The sequence below is a fragment of the Pleurodeles waltl genome, chromosome 3_1 (genome assembly GCF_031143425.1).
Source record: "Pleurodeles waltl isolate 20211129_DDA chromosome 3_1, aPleWal1.hap1.20221129, whole genome shotgun sequence".
Lineage (NCBI taxonomy): Eukaryota > Metazoa > Chordata > Amphibia > Caudata > Salamandridae > Pleurodeles > Pleurodeles waltl.
Window position 1 is genome coordinate 1,451,331,060 of NC_090440.1, and position 18,478 is coordinate 1,451,349,537.

General features: G+C 44.1%; 1 protein-coding gene across 2 annotated transcripts in view; it reads right to left on the reverse strand.

Annotated features, from left to right (window-relative positions):
* The window catches only part of LOC138283370 (uncharacterized), a 188,590-nt gene that overhangs the window by 133,281 nt on the left and 36,831 nt on the right, over nt 1–18,478 (reverse strand). For both annotated transcript variants that reach the window (XM_069221353.1, XM_069221355.1), the window contains one exon: nt 17,263–17,353. In XM_069221353.1, coding sequence (XP_069077454.1) covers nt 17,263–17,353 — 91 coding nt within the window. The remainder of the gene's footprint in view (nt 1–17,262; nt 17,354–18,478) is intronic.

Below are 18,478 nucleotides of genomic sequence, written 5' to 3' on the forward strand. Positions count from 1 at the left end.
AGGTAAGACACCCCTCTAGCAGGCCTTACAGCCCTAAGGCAGGGTGCACTATACCATAGGTGAGGGTACCAGTGCATGAGCATGGTACCCCTACAGTGTCTAAACAAAACCTTAGACATTGTAAGTGCAGGGTAGCCATAAGAGTATATGGTCTGGGAGTTTGTCAAACACGAACTCCACAGCACCATAATGGCTACACTGAAAACTGGGAAGTTTGGTATCAAACTTCTCAGCACAATAAATGCACACTGATGCCAGTGTACATTTTATTGTAAAATACACCCCAGAGGGCACCTTAGAGGTGCCCCCTGAAACTTAACCGACTATCTGTGTAGGCTGACTAGTTTTAGCAGCCTGCCACAAACCGAGACATGTTGCTGGCCCCATGGGGAGAGTGCCTTTGTCACTCTGAGGCCAGTAACAAAGCCTGCACTGGGTGGAGATGCTAACACCTCCCCCAGGCAGGAATTGTCACACCTGGCGGTGAGCCTCAAAGGCTCACCTCCTTTGTGCCAACCCAGCAGGACACTCCAGCTAGTGGAGTTGCCCGCCCCCTCCGGCCAGGCCCCACTTTTGGCGGCAAGGCCGGAGAAAATAATGAGAAAAACAAGGAGGAGTCACTGGCCAGTCAGGACAGCCCCTAAGGTGTCCTGAGCTGAGGTGACTCTGACTTTTAGAAATCCTCCATCTTGCAGATGGAGGATTCCCCCAATAGGGTTAGGATTGTGACCCCCTCCCCTTGGGAGGAGGCACAAAGAGGGTGTACCCACCCTCAGGGCTAGTAGCCATTGGCTACTAACCCCCCAGACCTAAACACGCCCTTAAATTTAGTATTTAAGGGCTACCCTGAACCCTAGAAAATTAGATTCCTGCAACTACAAGAAGAAGGACTGCCCAGCTGAAAACCCCTGCAGCGGAAGACCAGAAGACGACAACTGCCTTGGCTCCAGAAACTCACCGGCCTGTCTCCTGCCTTCCAAAGATCCTGCTCCAGCGACGCCTTCCAAAGGGACCAGCGACCTCGACATCCTCTGAGGACTGCCCCTGCTTCGAAAAGACAAGAAACTCCCGAGGACAGCGGACCTGCTCCAAGAAAAGCTGCAACTTTGTTTCCAGCAGTTTTAAAGAACCCTGCAAGCTCCCCGCAAGAAGCGTGAGACTTGCAACACTGCACCCGGCGACCCCGACTCGGCTGGTGGAGATCCGACACCTCAGGAGGGACCCCAGGACTACTCTGATACTGTGAGTACCAAAACCTGTCCCCCCTGAGCCCCCACAGCGCCGCCTGCAGAGGGAATCCCGAGGCTTCCCCTGACCGCGACTCTTTGAATCCAAAGTCCCGACGCCTGGGAGAGACCCTGCACCCGCAGCGCCCAGGACCTGAAGGACCGGACTCTCACTGGAGAAGTGACCCCCAGGAGTCCCTCTCCCTTGCCCAAGTGGAGGTTTCCCCGAGGAATCCCCCCCTTGCCTGCCTGCAGCGCTGAAGAGATCCCGAGATCTCTCATAGACTAACATTGCGAACCCGACGCCTGTTTCTACACTGCACCCGGCCGCCCCCGCGCTGCTGAGGGTGAAATTTCTGTGTGGGCTTGTGTCCCCCCCGGTGCCCTACAAAACCCCCCTGGTCTGCCCTCCGAAGACGCGGGTACTTACCTGCAAGCAGACCGGAACCGGGGCACCCCCTTCTCTCCATTCTAGCCTATGCGTTTTGGGCACCACTTTGAACTCTGCACCTGACCGGCCCTGAGCTGCTGGTGTGGTGACTTTGGGGTTGCTCTGAACCCCCAACGGTGGGCTACCTTGGACCAAGAACTAAGCCCTGTAAGTGTCTTACTTACCTGGTTAACCTAACAAATACTTACCTCCCCTAGGAACTGTGAAAATTGCACTGTGTCCACTTTTAAAACAGCTATTTGTGAATAACTTGAAAAGTATACATGCAATTTTGATGATTTGAAGTTCCTAAAGTACTTACCTGCAATACCTTTCGAATGAGATATTACATGTAGAATTTGAACCTGTGGTTCTTAAAATAAACTAAGAAAAGATATTTTTCTATACAAAAACCTATTGGCTGGATTTGTCTCTGAGTATGTGTACCTCATTTATTGTCTATGTGTATGTACAACAAATGCTTAACACTACTCCTTGGATAAGCCTACTGCTCGACCACACTACCACAAAATAGAGCATTAGTATTATCTATTTTTACCACTATTTTACCTCTAAGGGGAACCCTTGGACTCTGTGCATGCTATTCCTTACTTTGAAATAGCACATACAGAGCCAACTTCCTACACCGGGGTTTGCACTGCAAAGGCCAGTGTGATGAGTCGGTTCCAATGAGTGCGGAGGCTGTGTTGAGGCGATTAAGCAGCAATGTTGAAGCTGCTGTCTACAGAAATATGAGGACCTTGCGCTGGGAAACAAATTGCAGTGGTGGGTGTGAGGGAGGTGCACCTCTTCTGTTCCACACAACAGTAGCGATGTGGCAATTCTGCTCCGGCAGCAGAGGATGCATGGTTCAGCTGGAGCAAGCAACTTAGGCCCACTTTCAAGGGTCCGAAACTGGGGGGGCACCACTTGGCAGGGCAGACTTACAAATGGCAGAGTTTAGGTGCAAGAACAGGGTGGTTGGAAGACTTTTATGTCCCTGAGAGTTTGGATCAGGAGGCCAGCCAGCTAGCTCTTTGAGTCACTCAGGGATCAAGTAATGCAGGGCCAGTCCTTCTCACCCAGGCAGGGGAACAGCAGGCATGAGGGCAGCTCAGCAAGACTTGAATCCAGCAGAGTGGCGTTCCTTCAGCAGCACAGCAGTCCTTCTTCCTTGCAGATTAATCACAGGTCCATAGGTGAACTCAGTTGCTGGTGTCAGAGGCCCACTTATAGCCAGTTGAGCCTTTGAAGTAGGTCAGTTGGGCCTTTGAAGTAGGAGAGGCTTCAAAGGCTGGCATTTTCGCCCTGGTTCCAGAATCACTACAGGGGGTTATGTAGCCATTTGTGTGGGGAGAGGACACAGATGTAATTGAGGTCTTCCCTCCCATCCTCCCAGGTGGCCCATGAAGCCACACCTGAGCTCCCATTGTGTGTGGCTGTCTAGAGGGAATACACAAAGCCAAGCTGTTACCTACCCCAGACAAGTGATCAGAGAGAGGCAGCAGGCACCAAATGCCTATAGTCAGGAAATGCCAACCTTTTAAAAGTGGCATTTTTAAAATCTGATTTCACTGTAAGCTGCAGTTTTAAATTGCAATTCCAGAGACACCAAACTTGAAAAGATTATCTCTTTCAGATTGTGAATTACACTTATAAAATGGAATACGGTGAACTCAATGTTATCCTATGGGAGAAAAAGGTCTTGGTGCAATGAAAAATGTCTTTGGGAGTTTTTCACTACAAGGACATGAAACACTAAAAAGTACATGTCCTGCCCTTTAAACACATTGCACCTTGCCCTCTGGGCCTACATTGGGGGTGACCTACGCATACAAGCGTTTGCAATACTTGGGTCTCATATTTGCTCGAGGTAGAGCTATTAGCGTTGTAAACCCCTAACCAGACTTTTCTTGCCACATAAACTGAAAACAAAAAGTAAAACAGTTTCAAATATGCCAGCCGACGGCCGCCATGAATTTGAAGGAAACACACGAAAGGAAACAGAAGTTCGCTTGCAGTCAAATGTATCGGGAAAAGTGCAATTATCCATTTCGCAGGGTTGATGTCATGCAAAGCACTCGACTACTGCCTAGCGAGATCGCGCTGCATAAGAAATAAAAAGAAAAAGTAGTCCAGAAGCCATTCGGAAAACGTGGAGCCTCGTATGTTTTCAGTAGTTTACCGGTGCTCTCGAGGAGGGCTAAACACTGGAAAAGGCATGAGGTATGCATGCCTTTCACTAATGAAATCAAGTGAATGTTGAAAAGCAAGCACACAAACCAACCAAACTGATGGGCGTGGCATGGGTGTGGTTAAAAGCCCACAGAGAGACTACAACAGGGGCCAGAGTTCTTGTACGCTCAACTTTAATAAAAAGGGAAGGTTTGGGCCTGGCAAAAGAGTTACTTTAATGAGATGTGTTATAAAGCACACAAAATTAACAGAGTTTTAACAGAATAAAATATGATGTGAAACCAAAAATTGAAAAAATAGCAGTGTGCCACTCTGGACCAAGCTCTGCATGAGCTCATTGTTAATTATTCGCAAGTAGATGGTTCACCAAAGTAAACCAGACCCAAAATGTACAACTGATAGTTTCAATAATAAACAGTCCTTGTTTTTTCCCATCACACACATGTTCTTCCAAACAGTTATCTTTTTTCTGATCTGTGCAGTTTGTTCAAAGAAACATGTCCTCTGTCATATGTGACAAAAATACAAATGTTGCTTCACACTTGCAAAGAAACTTCAGCATCAATGAAAAACATTCATGGACATATTTGATGGTATAACACAATGTATTTCTGGTGGAACACCCTGAGTCAGGGGTAATTACAGAGCAAAACATATGAATATAAAGGATAAATGGTGAAGATCTTAAACTGTAACAGCAGAGAAAAAAACAATAAATGAGAAATCAGAAGAAACCACAGATAAAATGCGAATCAAAAAGAGTATGTTAGTGTCTCACCATGATACGAAGCCCCATTTGAAACCAAATGTCCTGATGTCTCTTGCACACATGCAAATTGCCAGAAACTCAAAAATGAAACCACTGAGAAAATGCCGATCACCGAAGTCCAAAATAACCCAATTGAAAGCACTACAAAGAGCACCTTCATCCCGTACACAGAGACCTGTGAAACCCATTATCAACCGTCAAGCAGTGATACAAATGGAAATACTGCGTGCTCTATCTTGTACTAGATATGCTGATGCAAGATCCTCAAAACAACATGCCACCCTCTCAACGATTAAAGTAAATGCACTCACGATCAATGCGTCAAATAGTGGCTTCACAATAAAAGTTAATCTGAAACACTCCTTGTTAGAAATGGGGTCTTTGGTTGGCAGTCAGGTTACCCCCTGTCCAAGCAAGGACCCTCACTCTAGTCAGGATAATAGAGAATCACCCTCAGCTAACCCCTCTTGGTGGCTTGGCACAAGCAGTAGGCTTAACTTCACAGTGCTAGGTGTAAAGTATTTGTACCATCACACACAGTAACTTAATAAAAACACCACAAAATGGCACAACATAAGGTTTAGAAAAATAGAGAATATTTATCTAAACAAAACAAGACCAAAACGAAAAAAATCCACAATACACAAGTCAAATTATCACTAAAAATGCAAAAAGAGTCTTCATGTAATTTTAAACACACACCAACGCTGTTAGCGTGATAATGTACCTTGGGTGCGTCAAAAATAACCCCGCACGGGCGAGTGTGCATCAGAAAGGGCTCGCAATGTGTCGATATCACTCAAGAGCGAGACTTTGCATCGTTCCTCCTTTCGTCGGGTCGGCGTGCCTCGTTTCTTCTCTCCGCAGTAGAGCGATGCGTCGATCTGGTCAGCACTCTTGGGTCCGGGCAGGCCTTGTGTTGTTTTTACATGCCCAGCCGTGTTTCCACCGTAAATCCAGCCGCACAATGATCCGAAAACCACGCAGCGTGGGTTGCGATCTCACCAGCCTCCGTCAGCGATTCTGTGCGTCGTTTCTCCAGCCCCGGGCATCAATCTTCGGGTCGTGTTGCAGGTGAGTGATGATTTTCAGGCACAAAGCCGACGGCGTGTCAATTTTTCAGCCGCAGATTTGAGTCGCGCCGATCTTTTCCCCGCACAGTGGTTGGTGCGTGGATTTCTCACTCTTGGGCTGCCAGCTTCTCCTTTCAGGGTCCCGGGAACTGGATGGACACCACTTGGCAGAGTAGGAGTCTCTTCAGAGACTCCAGGTGCTGGCAGCGAGAAGTCTTTGCTGTCCCTGAGACTTCAAACAACAGGAGGCAAGCTCTAAATCAAGCCCTTGGAGAGTTCTTCACAAGAAGGAAGGCACACAAAGTCCAGTCTTTGTCCTCTAGCACAGGCAGAAGCAGCAACTGAAGGATAGCTCCACAAAGCATAGTCACAGGCAGTGTCGCGCCGCGCGGTGCGGCGCGAGCCGAGAGCTCGACTTCTGCCGGGCGTTCGGCTCGGGCCGCGCACCGCGTTATTAAGACGCGGCGCGCCCCCAGCCTTTCCTGCGCGTTTCGAGGCCCCAGATTTGCTTGGGGCCTCGTTCTTCCTTCTGCCTTTCACTGTCCCAGGGGTCTCTGAACCCTCTTACCTGTTTTTCTTCGTTTCTTTGTCCTTCTTCTTTTTTGCAGTCTGTTGTGTGCCTTTCTTTATGTTTTTTCCTCCTTCCCAGATTCCTGTGCTTTCCCAGCATTCCTTGTTCCCTATTCTCTATGGTTCCTCTACTATTCTGTTCTATGTATTGTTTCCCTATCTAAGATGGTGTCCTTTTACTTCCTGTGGGTCACTTCCTGTTTTTTGGTAGATAAGGGCTGTGTTTTTCCTCTTTCTTTGCGCTGCAACACTTTCTGCTCAGTTAGTGTCTTCGCTCCTGATTTCCTTGCCTTTTGGTTTTGGATTCAGCATTCTGTGTTTTCTGATTTTTGCTCCTTTTGGATTCCTGTTTGTTTGTTCTTGTTTTTCTCCAGGAGTCTTCCTGTTTGGAGGTTTTTTCCCCTTTTTAAGGGGTTTTTTCCCTCTGGCGCTACTTTCTGAAGGGCACGGTCTGTTCTTGGTGTCTCCATTACCTACAGCACCGTGGCTACCAGAAAGAGTCGCCCCTTTTTGGGCCAAAGCCGAACATTGAAGATTCACGCCACCAGATCTGCAAATTCCAGGCGCAAGCAGCACGTGAGTCGTGACAGATTGCAGCGCCAAACCATTCCGACGTCCTCAAACACCATGGATAATACAGTGGCGGCTGCTGCAGATCCGGAGCAATCTCTGTTGACCACGATTCAGCAACAAGCCCAGGAATTGCAACAACTACGTAATGAAAATGCTGCGTTACGACAGGCTTTGGCCCTCCGCACCAGTGATGTTCCGACAATCTCCGCTTCTACCCCTTGTTTCTCTGGTGAACCAACCAAGCTTCGCGAGTTCTTGGATGCTTTAACGGTGTATTTCGCCTTCCGACCTACTCAATTCTCCCACGACAGGACCAAGGTGGGTTATCTTATCAGTGCCTTATCCGGTCCAGCCTTGGCCTGGGCAACCCCGATGGTGTCCTCCAACGACCCTGTATTGTCAGACTATTCCGCCTTTGTGAGTCGCTTCAAACAGATGTTTAGTCGTCCTGGATTGGAAGCCTCCGCTGAAGAAGCCTTGTGCGACATCCAACAAGGCTCCCAAGACGTCCTGCAATATATAACCCGTTTTCGTCAGCTGGCGGCAGAGACCACTTGGGTGGAACGTACTCTGGTAACATTATTTCGTAGAGGACTCAAAGAAGAAATAAAAGATGAACTAGTGCATTCTACCAGAGCGGAAGATCTTCGTGGCCTGATGGATCAAGCACTGTCCATCGAATATCGTCTTCAGGAACGGAGATCGGAGAAGAAAAGGAGTAGAGGGTTTGCCCAGCCAAGTAGCTCACGTGCATACCTGCAGCGTTCCGAGGAACCTCGCACTCCTGCTAGAGACATCGAAGGGGAACCCATGCAGGTGGATACTACCCGAGGTCCGCTCTCTGCTAGTGAACGAGAAGACAGACGCAAGAGAGGGTTGTGCCTGTATTGTGGTTCTGCTGGTCACATGCTCCGTACCTGTCCAGTACGTCCGTCCAGGCCTTCGGGAAACGCCACCTCCCGTCCTCTGTAAGAAGGGAGGGGACGGGATCTACAGCTATACCTTCCATCAGCTCCTTTAATGACAATACAACTGCCTTGTTCATCTTTCCGGTCCTGTTACAACTTCCGGACGGTCGTCAAGAAAAGACTATGGCATTACTAGATTGTGGTGCTAGTGGTATATACATGGACAAGACGTGGGCTGCTGCTAACCTAGTCCCTACTCAAGCAAAAGAAGTACCCGAACAGGTACACACTGTGGATGGATCTTTGATATCCTCTGGTCCTGTAGACACCACTACCCTGATGTTAAGTCTACAGGTGGGAAACCATCAAGAACACATCTCCTTCGATCTTATTACGTCCCCTAACCATACCATCATTCTTGGAATTCCGTGGCTCATCAGACATAACCCATATATAAATTGGGTTACCCGGACAGTCTCTTTGTCTTCGCAATTTTGTCATGAGAACTGTTTTACTTCCGACAAGTATTGGTCTCCGAAAAGATCCTTAGCTACTGAAGGTGCCACTGGTATGTCCATTAATACGGTCCAAGGGATCCCAGACCACTATTTGGAGTTTCAGGATGTTTTCCAAAAACCGTCAAAACCTGTGCTACCTCCACATCGAGAATATGATTGTGCAATTCCATTGGAACCTGGCACAATTGTTCCTTTTGGGAGGATGTACTCCCTCACGGAACCCGAAAAGGAAGTTCTAAAGGAGTATCTGGACGAAAATATACAGAGTGGTCTTATTGTTCCATCGTCGTCTCCGGCTGGGGCCCCTCTCTTTTTTGTGCCCAAGAAGACTAAGGATCTTCGTCCGTGCCTGGATTTTCGAGGTCTGAATAAAATTACCATTAAAGATCGTTATCCTTTGCCTCTCATCAGGGACATACTGGAAGCAATCAGAGGGGCCCAACGTTTTACTAAATTGGATTTACGAGGAGCCTACCACCTTTTACGCATAAGAGAAGGCGACGAATGGAAGACAGCATTCAGGACCCCATTTGGCCATTTTGAATATAGGGTTATGCCGTTTGGTCTTACTAACGCCCCCGCAATCTTCCAGAGATTTATGGACTCAGTGTTTTCAGACCTACTGAATCAGACAGTCGTGATCTACCTAGACGACATTCTTATTTATTCTAGAAATCCTGAACTCCATACTTCCCATGTTAAACAAGTTCTTCAAAGACTTCGTGATCATCAACTATTTTGCAAACCAGAGAAATGTGAGTTCGACATGACGGAAGTCAAATATCTGGGCTATCATTTAAGTCCCACCGGCATAGCTATGGATCAAGAAAAGGTACAAGCTATCCTAGAGTGGCCTTCTCCTTCTACCATAAAAGAAACACAATGTTTCCTAGGTTTAGCAAACTTCTATCGACAATTCATTCTAGACTTTGCCAGTCAGACTAGCCACATAACTCACACCTTAAAGAAGGACAATTTAAAGAAGGGGTTTGTCTGGACTGAGGCTGCTGAAGCAGCCTTTCAAAGCTTAAAGAGAGCCTTCACCCAAGCCCCCATCTTAAGACATCCAGATACCACCAAGCAATTTATAGTAGTAACTGATGCTTCTGAGAGAGCCATCGGAGCTGTCTTACTCCAACGACAAGAGGATGATGGCCTTGAACATCCTGTTTTCTATTTGTCTCATATCCTTTCCACAGCTGAACAACATTATTCCGTACTTGAAAGGGAATTATTGGCTCTGAAAACAGCCTGCCTTGAGTGGAGACAGTTTCTGATGGGTTCCAAGGAACCATTTGAGGTGAGGACAGACCACCGTAATTTACAATGTTTAAGAAATTTTGTATGCCAGAATAGTCGTCAGGCCCGCTGGGCCTTTTTCTTCAGTCAGTACGATTTTTATATTACATATATTCCAGGATCTCAAAACATTCTGGCTGATGCTCTGTCTCGCCGATATCCAGAGTGTTCTCCTTCCTCATCCCAGTATCTTCTAGAACCCTGTAAGATCATTGGAGTGGCTCAGTCTTTCCTGGAAGAAGTACAACAAGAATACGCCAACCTATCGGACCATGACATAGAAGAACTAAGACCATTATTGTATAAGAAACAAGGATATTTTTATTACCAAGACCTGATATTCCTTCCTACAAACAAGGTGCAAAAGAAAGCATTACAAATGTGCCATGATTCCCCTGTAGCTGGTCACAGAGGCATCAAAGCCACACAAGAACTACTTTTACGATTTTTCTGGTGGCCTACCTGGAAACTGGATGTGGAAGAATACGTTCAGGCCTGTCCCATATGTGCCCAAGTCAAAATACCTCACACCAGACCGGCAGGATTACTACAGCCTTTGCCTGTTCCATCGGCCCCATGGCATACTATCTCTACTGATTTTATGTGTTCGCTCCCACCATCAGCAGGAAACCGGGTTATCATGGTCACAGTGGATTCTTTCACAAAAATGGCTCATTTCACTGGCCTAAAAAAGCTGCCTACTTCTCAAGAACTAAGTCAAATATTCATAGATCATGTCTTCCGTCTCCATGGACTTCCACATACCATAATATCTGATAGAGGACCTCAGTACATCTCCCGATTTTGGAAGCATTTTTGTAAAACCCTGAATATAAATAGAGCCTTGTCTTCAGGGTTCCATCCTCAGACCAACGGACAGACTGAGCGTCTGAACCAAGGACTAGAGCAATATCTTCGGTGCTTTTGCAATTCTACCCAAAGTAACTGGAGCACTTACCTCTCTTTAGCTGAGTTTTCCTACAATAACTCAGTCCATAGTGCCTCCAAGGTCACTCCCTTTTTCTGCTCCTATGGTTTTCATCCTACCTCTTTCCCTACTTCTCCACAATCCAACTCTCCTCTACCTGCTATTAACTATTTCTCCAAACGCCTTCTCCAACTCCATAAACTAATTCGATCTAATTTGTTACATACCAAGAGGTATATGAAGAAGGCTGCAGACAAGAGACGTACAACCAATCCAAATTATCATCTGCAAGATAAAGTCTGGCTCTCCTCCAAATTCTTGCCCTCACGTCTCTCTCAAAACAAGTTCACACCTCGTTACTATGGGCCTTTCCGTATTCTCCAGTTGGTCAATCCTGTCACTGTCCGTCTTCACTTACCCCATACATGGAAGATCCATCCGGTTTTTCATGTTTCTCAGCTTAAACCTTATGTGCCTGATCCTTACTCACGTCAGTTTCCTTGTCCACCTCCTGTCCTTGTGGATGATGCTCCTGAATATGAAGTGCAGGAAATTTGTGACTCTCGTCTTTTTCATAAACGACTTCAGTATCTGATTCATTGGAAGGGTTATCCTCTCAGTGAATGTTCATGGGAAGATGCCTCTTCCGTTCACGCTCCTCTCCTGATTTAACGCTTTCACCGTTTATTCCCTCTTAAACCTGGGCCTTCGGGAGGGGGACCTACTGTCGCGCCGCGCGGTGCGGCGCGAGCCGAGAGCTCGACTTCTGCCGGGCGTTCGGCTCGGGCCGCGCACCGCGTTATTAAGACGCGGCGCGCCCCCAGCCTTTCCTGCGCGTTTCGAGGCCCCAGATTTGCTTGGGGCCTCGTTCTTCCTTCTGCCTTTCACTGTCCCAGGGGTCTCTGAACCCTCTTACCTGTTTTTCTTCGTTTCTTTGTCCTTCTTCTTTTTTGCAGTCTGTTGTGTGCCTTTCTTTATGTTTTTTCCTCCTTCCCAGATTCCTGTGCTTTCCCAGCATTCCTTGTTCCCTATTCTCTATGGTTCCTCTACTATTCTGTTCTATGTATTGTTTCCCTATCTAAGATGGTGTCCTTTTACTTCCTGTTTTTTGGTAGATAAGGGCTGTGTTTTTCCTCTTTCTTTGCGCTGCAACACTTTCTGCTCAGTTAGTGTCTTCGCTCCTGATTTCCTTGCCTTTTGGTTTTGGATTCAGCATTCTGTGTTTTCTGATTTTTGCTCCTTTTGGATTCCTGTTTGTTTGTTCTTGTTTTTCTCCAGGAGTCTTCCTGTTTGGAGGTTTTTTCCCCTTTTTAAGGGTTTTTTTCCCTCTGGCGCTACTTTCTGAAGGGCACGGTCTGTTCTTGGTGTCTCCATTACCTACAGCACCGTGGCTACCAGAAAGAGTCGCCCCTTTTTGGGCCAAAGCCGAACATTGAAGATTCACGCCACCAGATCTGCAAATTCCAGGCGCAAGCAGCACGTGAGTCGTGACAGGCAGGGCAACTCTTCTTCCTCAGCCCTTCAGCTCTTCTCCAGGCAGAGGTTCCTCTTGGTTTCCAAAAGTGTTCTAAATTCTGTAGTTTTGGGTGCCCTTCTTATACCCATTTTTCCCTTTGAAGTAGGCTTATTTCAAAGCAAAGTCTCTCTTGTTTGTGAAATCCTGCCTTGCCCAGGCCAGGCCCCAGACACACACCAGGGGGTTGGAGACTGCATTGTGTAAGGGCAGGCACAGCCCTTTCAGGTGTGATTGCCCATTCCTCATATCTATCCGCTCCCAAAGGGAATCTACACTTTAATCAGATTTAAAGGTAGCCCCCATGTTAACCTATGAGAGGGACAGGCCTACCAACAGTGAAAAATGAATTTAGCAATATTTCACTGTCAGGACATATAAAACACATTACTATATGTCCCACCTTAACCATACACTGCACGCTGCCATTTGAGCTACCTAGGGCCCACCTTAGGGGTGTCTTACATGTAAGAAAAGGGAAGGTTTGGGCCTGGCAAGTGGGTACACTTGCCAAGTCGAATTTAGAATTAAAACGGCACACACAGACACTGCAGTGGCAGGTCTGAGACATGATTACAGAGCTACTTAGGTGTGTGGCACAACCAGTGCTGCAGGGCCATTAGTAGCCTTTGATTTACAGGCCCTGGGCACCTTTAGTGCACTGTACTAGGGACTTACTAGTAAATCAAATATGCCAATCATGGATAAGCCAATTACATACACATTTTGTATAGGAGCACTTGCACTTTAGCACTGGTTAGCAGTGGTAAAGTGCCCAGAGTAGCAAAAACAGAGTCCAGCACACATCAACAACCTGGGAAACAGAGGCAAAAAGTTGAGGAAGACCACGCCAAGAATGAAAAGTCTAACACTCCTCAAAAGTGAGTGAACGGGTGATGCTGTAGCGGCAACCTAAAGAGCAAAACGTTAGGCTTGGTTGCTGTGTATCCGAAAAGAAACCAAAATAAATAAAGTAAAACCATGTGCTCCTCTGTGCGCATGGTACTAAAATTGAATACTGTGAACGCTTGCAGTGTGATACAGGTTTGTCTGATGCACAATGCTGATCCCAGTGTTCATACTTGATACATGACCGGCAAACTTTAGAACGGCTAGCGCTGGGATGTATCATGAAACAACGCATGCACTTACAATGCATGCCTTTACAACGCGGTAAGTACAATGCATTTTGATTACCACGCATGCACTTATCACAAAATGTTTTTATAATGCATATGCTTTTACCACGCATGTCTTTACCACAAAAATTTCATAGTAAGACATAGTTGGTAAAGGCATATGCATGGTAAAAATTAGAGGTAAGTATAACATACATTTTATATATATATATATATATATATATATATATATATATATATATATATATATATATATATATATATATATATTTATATATATACATATATATATATATATATACATATATATATATATATACATATACACACACACACGCATATATATGTTTGTGTGTATATATATAAACATATATATGTATATATATATATATATATATATATATATATATATATATATATATATATATATAAATAAATAACAAACCCACCTTTCCACCCAAAAACCCGACCTACCCTAAACCCCTAAACCCTAAAAATTACCTTACCACCCCAAAACCCATACACACCCTAAAACCTAAACACCCCTTACGACCACAAATCCCAAACCCACCCTAAAAATGCCCTTACCACCCCAAAACCCCATATCCACCCTAAAACCTAAAAATAACCATACCACCCAAAAACCCATGCCCACCCTAAAACCTAAAAATGCCCTTACCACCCCAAAACCCATACCCACCCTAAAAATGCCCTTACCACCCCAAAACCCCGTACCCACCCTAAAACCTAAAAATGCCCTTACCACTCCAAAACCCATGCCCACCCGAAACTTAAAAATGCCCTTACCACCCCAAAACCCATGCCCACCCTAAAACCTAAAAATGCCCTTACCACCCCAAAACCCATCCCCACCCTAAAACCTAAAAATGTCCTTACCTCCCACAAACCCATACCCACCCTAAAACCTAAAAATGCCCTTCCCACCCAAAATCCCATACCCACCCTAAAACCTACAAATGCCCTTACCACCCAAAAACCTATACCCACCCTAAAACCTAAAAATGCCCTTTCCACCCCAAAAACCCATACCCATCGTAAAACCTAAAAATTCACTTACCACCCAAAAAACCATACCCACCCTAAAACCTAAAAATGCCCTTACCACCCCAAATCCCATGCCCACCCTAAAACCTAAAAATGTCCTTACCACCCTAAAACCCATACCCACCCTAACACTTAAAAATGCAATTACCACCAACAACTGTTACACACCCTAAACACAATATATCACTCAACCCACTTAATACCTACCTGTACTTAACTTTAAAACCTTTACCACGCATATACTTTACCATTCATGCCTTTACAACGAAATCTGTTGTAAAGGTATGTGTGGTAAAGGTACATTTGTGGTAAAGGCATGCGTGGTATAGCATATGCGTTGTAAATGCATCGTGGTAAGTGCATTTCGTTGCATTCACCGCGTTGTAAGTGATGTTTCCCAATTAAGCAGAGGCAATCATCACACTATAAATTAACATCTATTACCTGTCAGGAGGACGCAGTCATTGTCGTGTAAACCAGCACCGGCAATAAACTGGAAAAAGTGAGCCTCAATTAATTAGTGAATTTTAAATCAACGCTTTGGGTAAATGAATGTGCGCTTACCAATAGACGCGGTGAAGAGATACAGACAAACCCTCTGTAATTACCAAACTGTGTGCACTGTGAAACTGTGACAACAACCAATAACCGCTTGCAAACACAATGCAAACAATATTCTTGCATAAATCTGGAGCTTTCTCGTAATGTCAGGCGAAGATGAGAAAAAACAAAATAAAACTAAGTAAACAAAAAAGTTTGCTCAGACAAAACGTGGAAAGACAGAGTTACATCATAAAAAAGTTCACAAAACATATATTAAAACAATGATTGCAATGTGCACAAATAACAAGAAATTAAACCTCGCGGTAAACATGCGGGTATGAAAATAATGTTCATTGGGCAACCCGAATCATACTAGGATATTCTAAGGAATCACTTGCTGATTATTTTGCGAACATATAAAAGTACTATTTCTACTAGCCTGAGATGTGATATTCTTAGGGGATAACATCATGACTCCCTTACCTGAGTTGATATTATAAGTGTTGCTGACATGCCTTACAAAAAACATGCCATCTCTAGTTTATCTTTCATACTGTGAAGTATAAGTGTATTGAGTTGCTTTATCCAAAACCTTTCCCTTTGTGACAAAAATGTTTGTGTATTAACCTCAGGATTACAATTAATGACTTCCAGGATTACAAAACGTAGCTGTGCAATGTTATGGTCATGATCCAACCAATGTGCCACTAAACAGGACTTCCTGTTCTTGTTCCTAGCCATACTCTTATGTTCTGTTATTCATACCTTTATCTTTCTCTCCGTGTTCCCCACATAGATAAGACAACACTGAAACTTGATGACTTATATCACACAATTGGTGTTGTAATCTGAGATATGTCTAAGTTTATTGTGTTGACGTTGCTATGCAAAGATAGGTTTATGTTGAAAAAGACCTCTGAAATATTGTTTAGATTGCAGTAGTTCCCTTTGTAAATTGATAATTTGTTTGATAGCAAAGGATGTAGTTGAAAATTTAGATGTGAATAAATGTTGTGTAGGTTTCTCAGAGTTCTTCTGTTGTAGCAGGTCTAACCAATCCATCTCTTGTACTCTCTGCTCCGCAGAACTCAGTAGATGTTCAGGATAACCTCTCTGGGATACTGTGTTTTATATACAGCCATGGTCTTAGTACATATGTCCTTGTATGTGGTGATCCTTTTGACGTGTAAGAATTGTAACAAAGGTAAGTATTGCTTAAATGACGGAGGATGGAAACTTATAAAAAGTGGTGAATTATTCCTGTTTATAGGTTTTCTGTGTACTCTTGTGAATCCACTTGAACATCCAAGTAAGTAATGCTGTGATTTCTGATTGAATGAGTGAATTGTATTCTGCGATTCTTCTGACTGAGTTCTGAGATATTGTGCTCCAGCATGGCTTTCGAACCCTTCCAAATCAAAAAAATCTTGTCATCTTATCTGAGATAAGTTATTAGATTTTCCCACCAATCCTGAGAGGAGTAGATATGTAGATCCTCAAAATTAGTCATAAAGAGATCAGCATAGCTGGGGGCTCCCAAAAAGGCCATCGAAGAGCCATTCTTTTGTAAATAAAATTTACCTCCCCAAGGGAAATAACTGTAGTACAGGCAAAGATGCAATTATTCCAAAAGAAAACTCTTGTTAGCACGAATATCCGGTTGCTGTAATAAAGCTCATTTTACAGCCTCCATTCCCTCTTTTTGTGGCATAGAGGTGTACAACTCAGTGACATCTATGGTGCACAGCCACCATGAATCCGATTCTGTGACTGAAAGCTGATACAAGCATCTCAAGAAATAGGTTGTGTCTTGGCTATATGATTTCCAACTTTGGACCAACAGTTGTAAAAGTGTATCCGAGTACTTCCCTAATGGCTCATGTAAAGAACTACAACCCAACACAATTGATCTGAAAAGAGAATCAGTGGCATTTTTGTGGATCTTTGCTAGCATATAAAGCCTCGATCTACAAGGAAAATCTGTCAACAAAAATTGTTTCATGTTTTCATTGAGGGACATTTGGATAGAGTTGTAGACATCCCTATGTTGGAAGAGGTGAAATTCATGCTGCTTGTATATGGAATCAAAGCACACCCTCTCATTATGTCACATTGTTCAGTGATATGAGATTGATTGTCGGGAGAAATGATAATGCAAAAAATGTGGAAGAGTGTAGACACCCAATGGTTGGTGGGTACAATGACAGCATGGACTGGTGCAAAGTGGCAGAACTTTAGCTTTATGAAGGAAGAGAGCCTGATGAAATATGAGAAAGGTTGAAGCCTCAGGAAACAATATTCTGGTTGTGCTTAATTTGATAATGCTGAGGTAAGCTTATCTGTATAAATGCTATGTAACAAACTTGTTTGAGTATAGTGACCCTTCCGTTGCTGGATGTCCTGAATGTACTTGTTCTGTTTCATTGTAATGCTGAAGTTGAAAAATCTAAAAACAATATAATAAGATGTAGTTCCATCGATCCAACAACATATTGTGCAAATATTATCTTACCTTTTCATGTTCTGTCCTTCCACGGTAAGGTTTAAGTTCCAGGAAGCTGTTTTTATAGAAAGCAGGATCACTGTCCCTTCGTTTTAATTTGCTGTTGGAAATGTTAAGAAATTGACCTCAGTATTTATATCATTGTAACATGTTAGTACAAACTTTCATACACCAAGTGGATCAGTTTACTGTTTTCTGGGACTTGGATGCATGAAGAAGATATTTCCTATTCTAAATTCTTAAGATCTGTATGTCCATATCCTATTTTTAATCACTGTGCTGGTAATAATCACAATCACAATTTATGCTCTACAAACCACAGTCCGTGATAATGAAGTATTTCCGGGCGTTCCATTAAATATTTCCATAAATTGATAGAGAAGTTTAGAAAAAAAACCTTTATATAGGTTATTTAGAAGAAACCTGCAAAAGTGGGTAATTTAAGCCACACAGCAGTGCACAATTGCATGACAGCACTTGTTAGTTGTCTTTAGCATGCAGTCTGTGTCAATCATAAATACTTAAGTAGGCTTTTGACAAAATATATTTTAGTTTGATTTGCAAATGTCCTTTTTTAATTGGACTAAATCAGCAATTGCTGCCTTTTGGTTAAAGGAGGGACCCTAGAAGGATCGGGACTTGAACAAGATCAGGACATCCTTCTACATTTTGCCTCTAATCTAGAAGATAGTTTTCAACAAAAGTCATTGTTTGTGAAATTAATGAGATGTCGTTCTCAAAATCACTAGGTAAAAAAACAACAAAATAATGCTTCTAATCTTGAAGCATCTTTTAGCAAAGGTTTTGGTTAATCTTTAGACACCTTGTTTCCCAAAACCTGATTCTGGGGTGACAGAAGAAATACGAAAGGCAATCCCATCTGTGCTGATCGACATCTCGGCCGGGCCTAGGACCTAGGATCCTTCTTGTGAAGCCACTGGAGTAAGGCACAAGCACATTTTTAAGCTGCGCAGTGCCCCACTAAGGTTGCTGGGCCCACTTAATTTAAATCTTCCTTACTATATCTCTGATGCCTCAAATATGTTTTCTGAATCCTGGACAGACTCTAAACCTTCTGTGATGAATAAAGCCGATCCTGTTTTTCAGGTGGATCACAAATGGAGTATTTAACATTCCTGCATACCCTTCCTCAGCCTGGAACAATTGTAACAACTTATCATAGTTTTCAACTTAACACATATTGCTCTATACTCTCAGGAGGGCA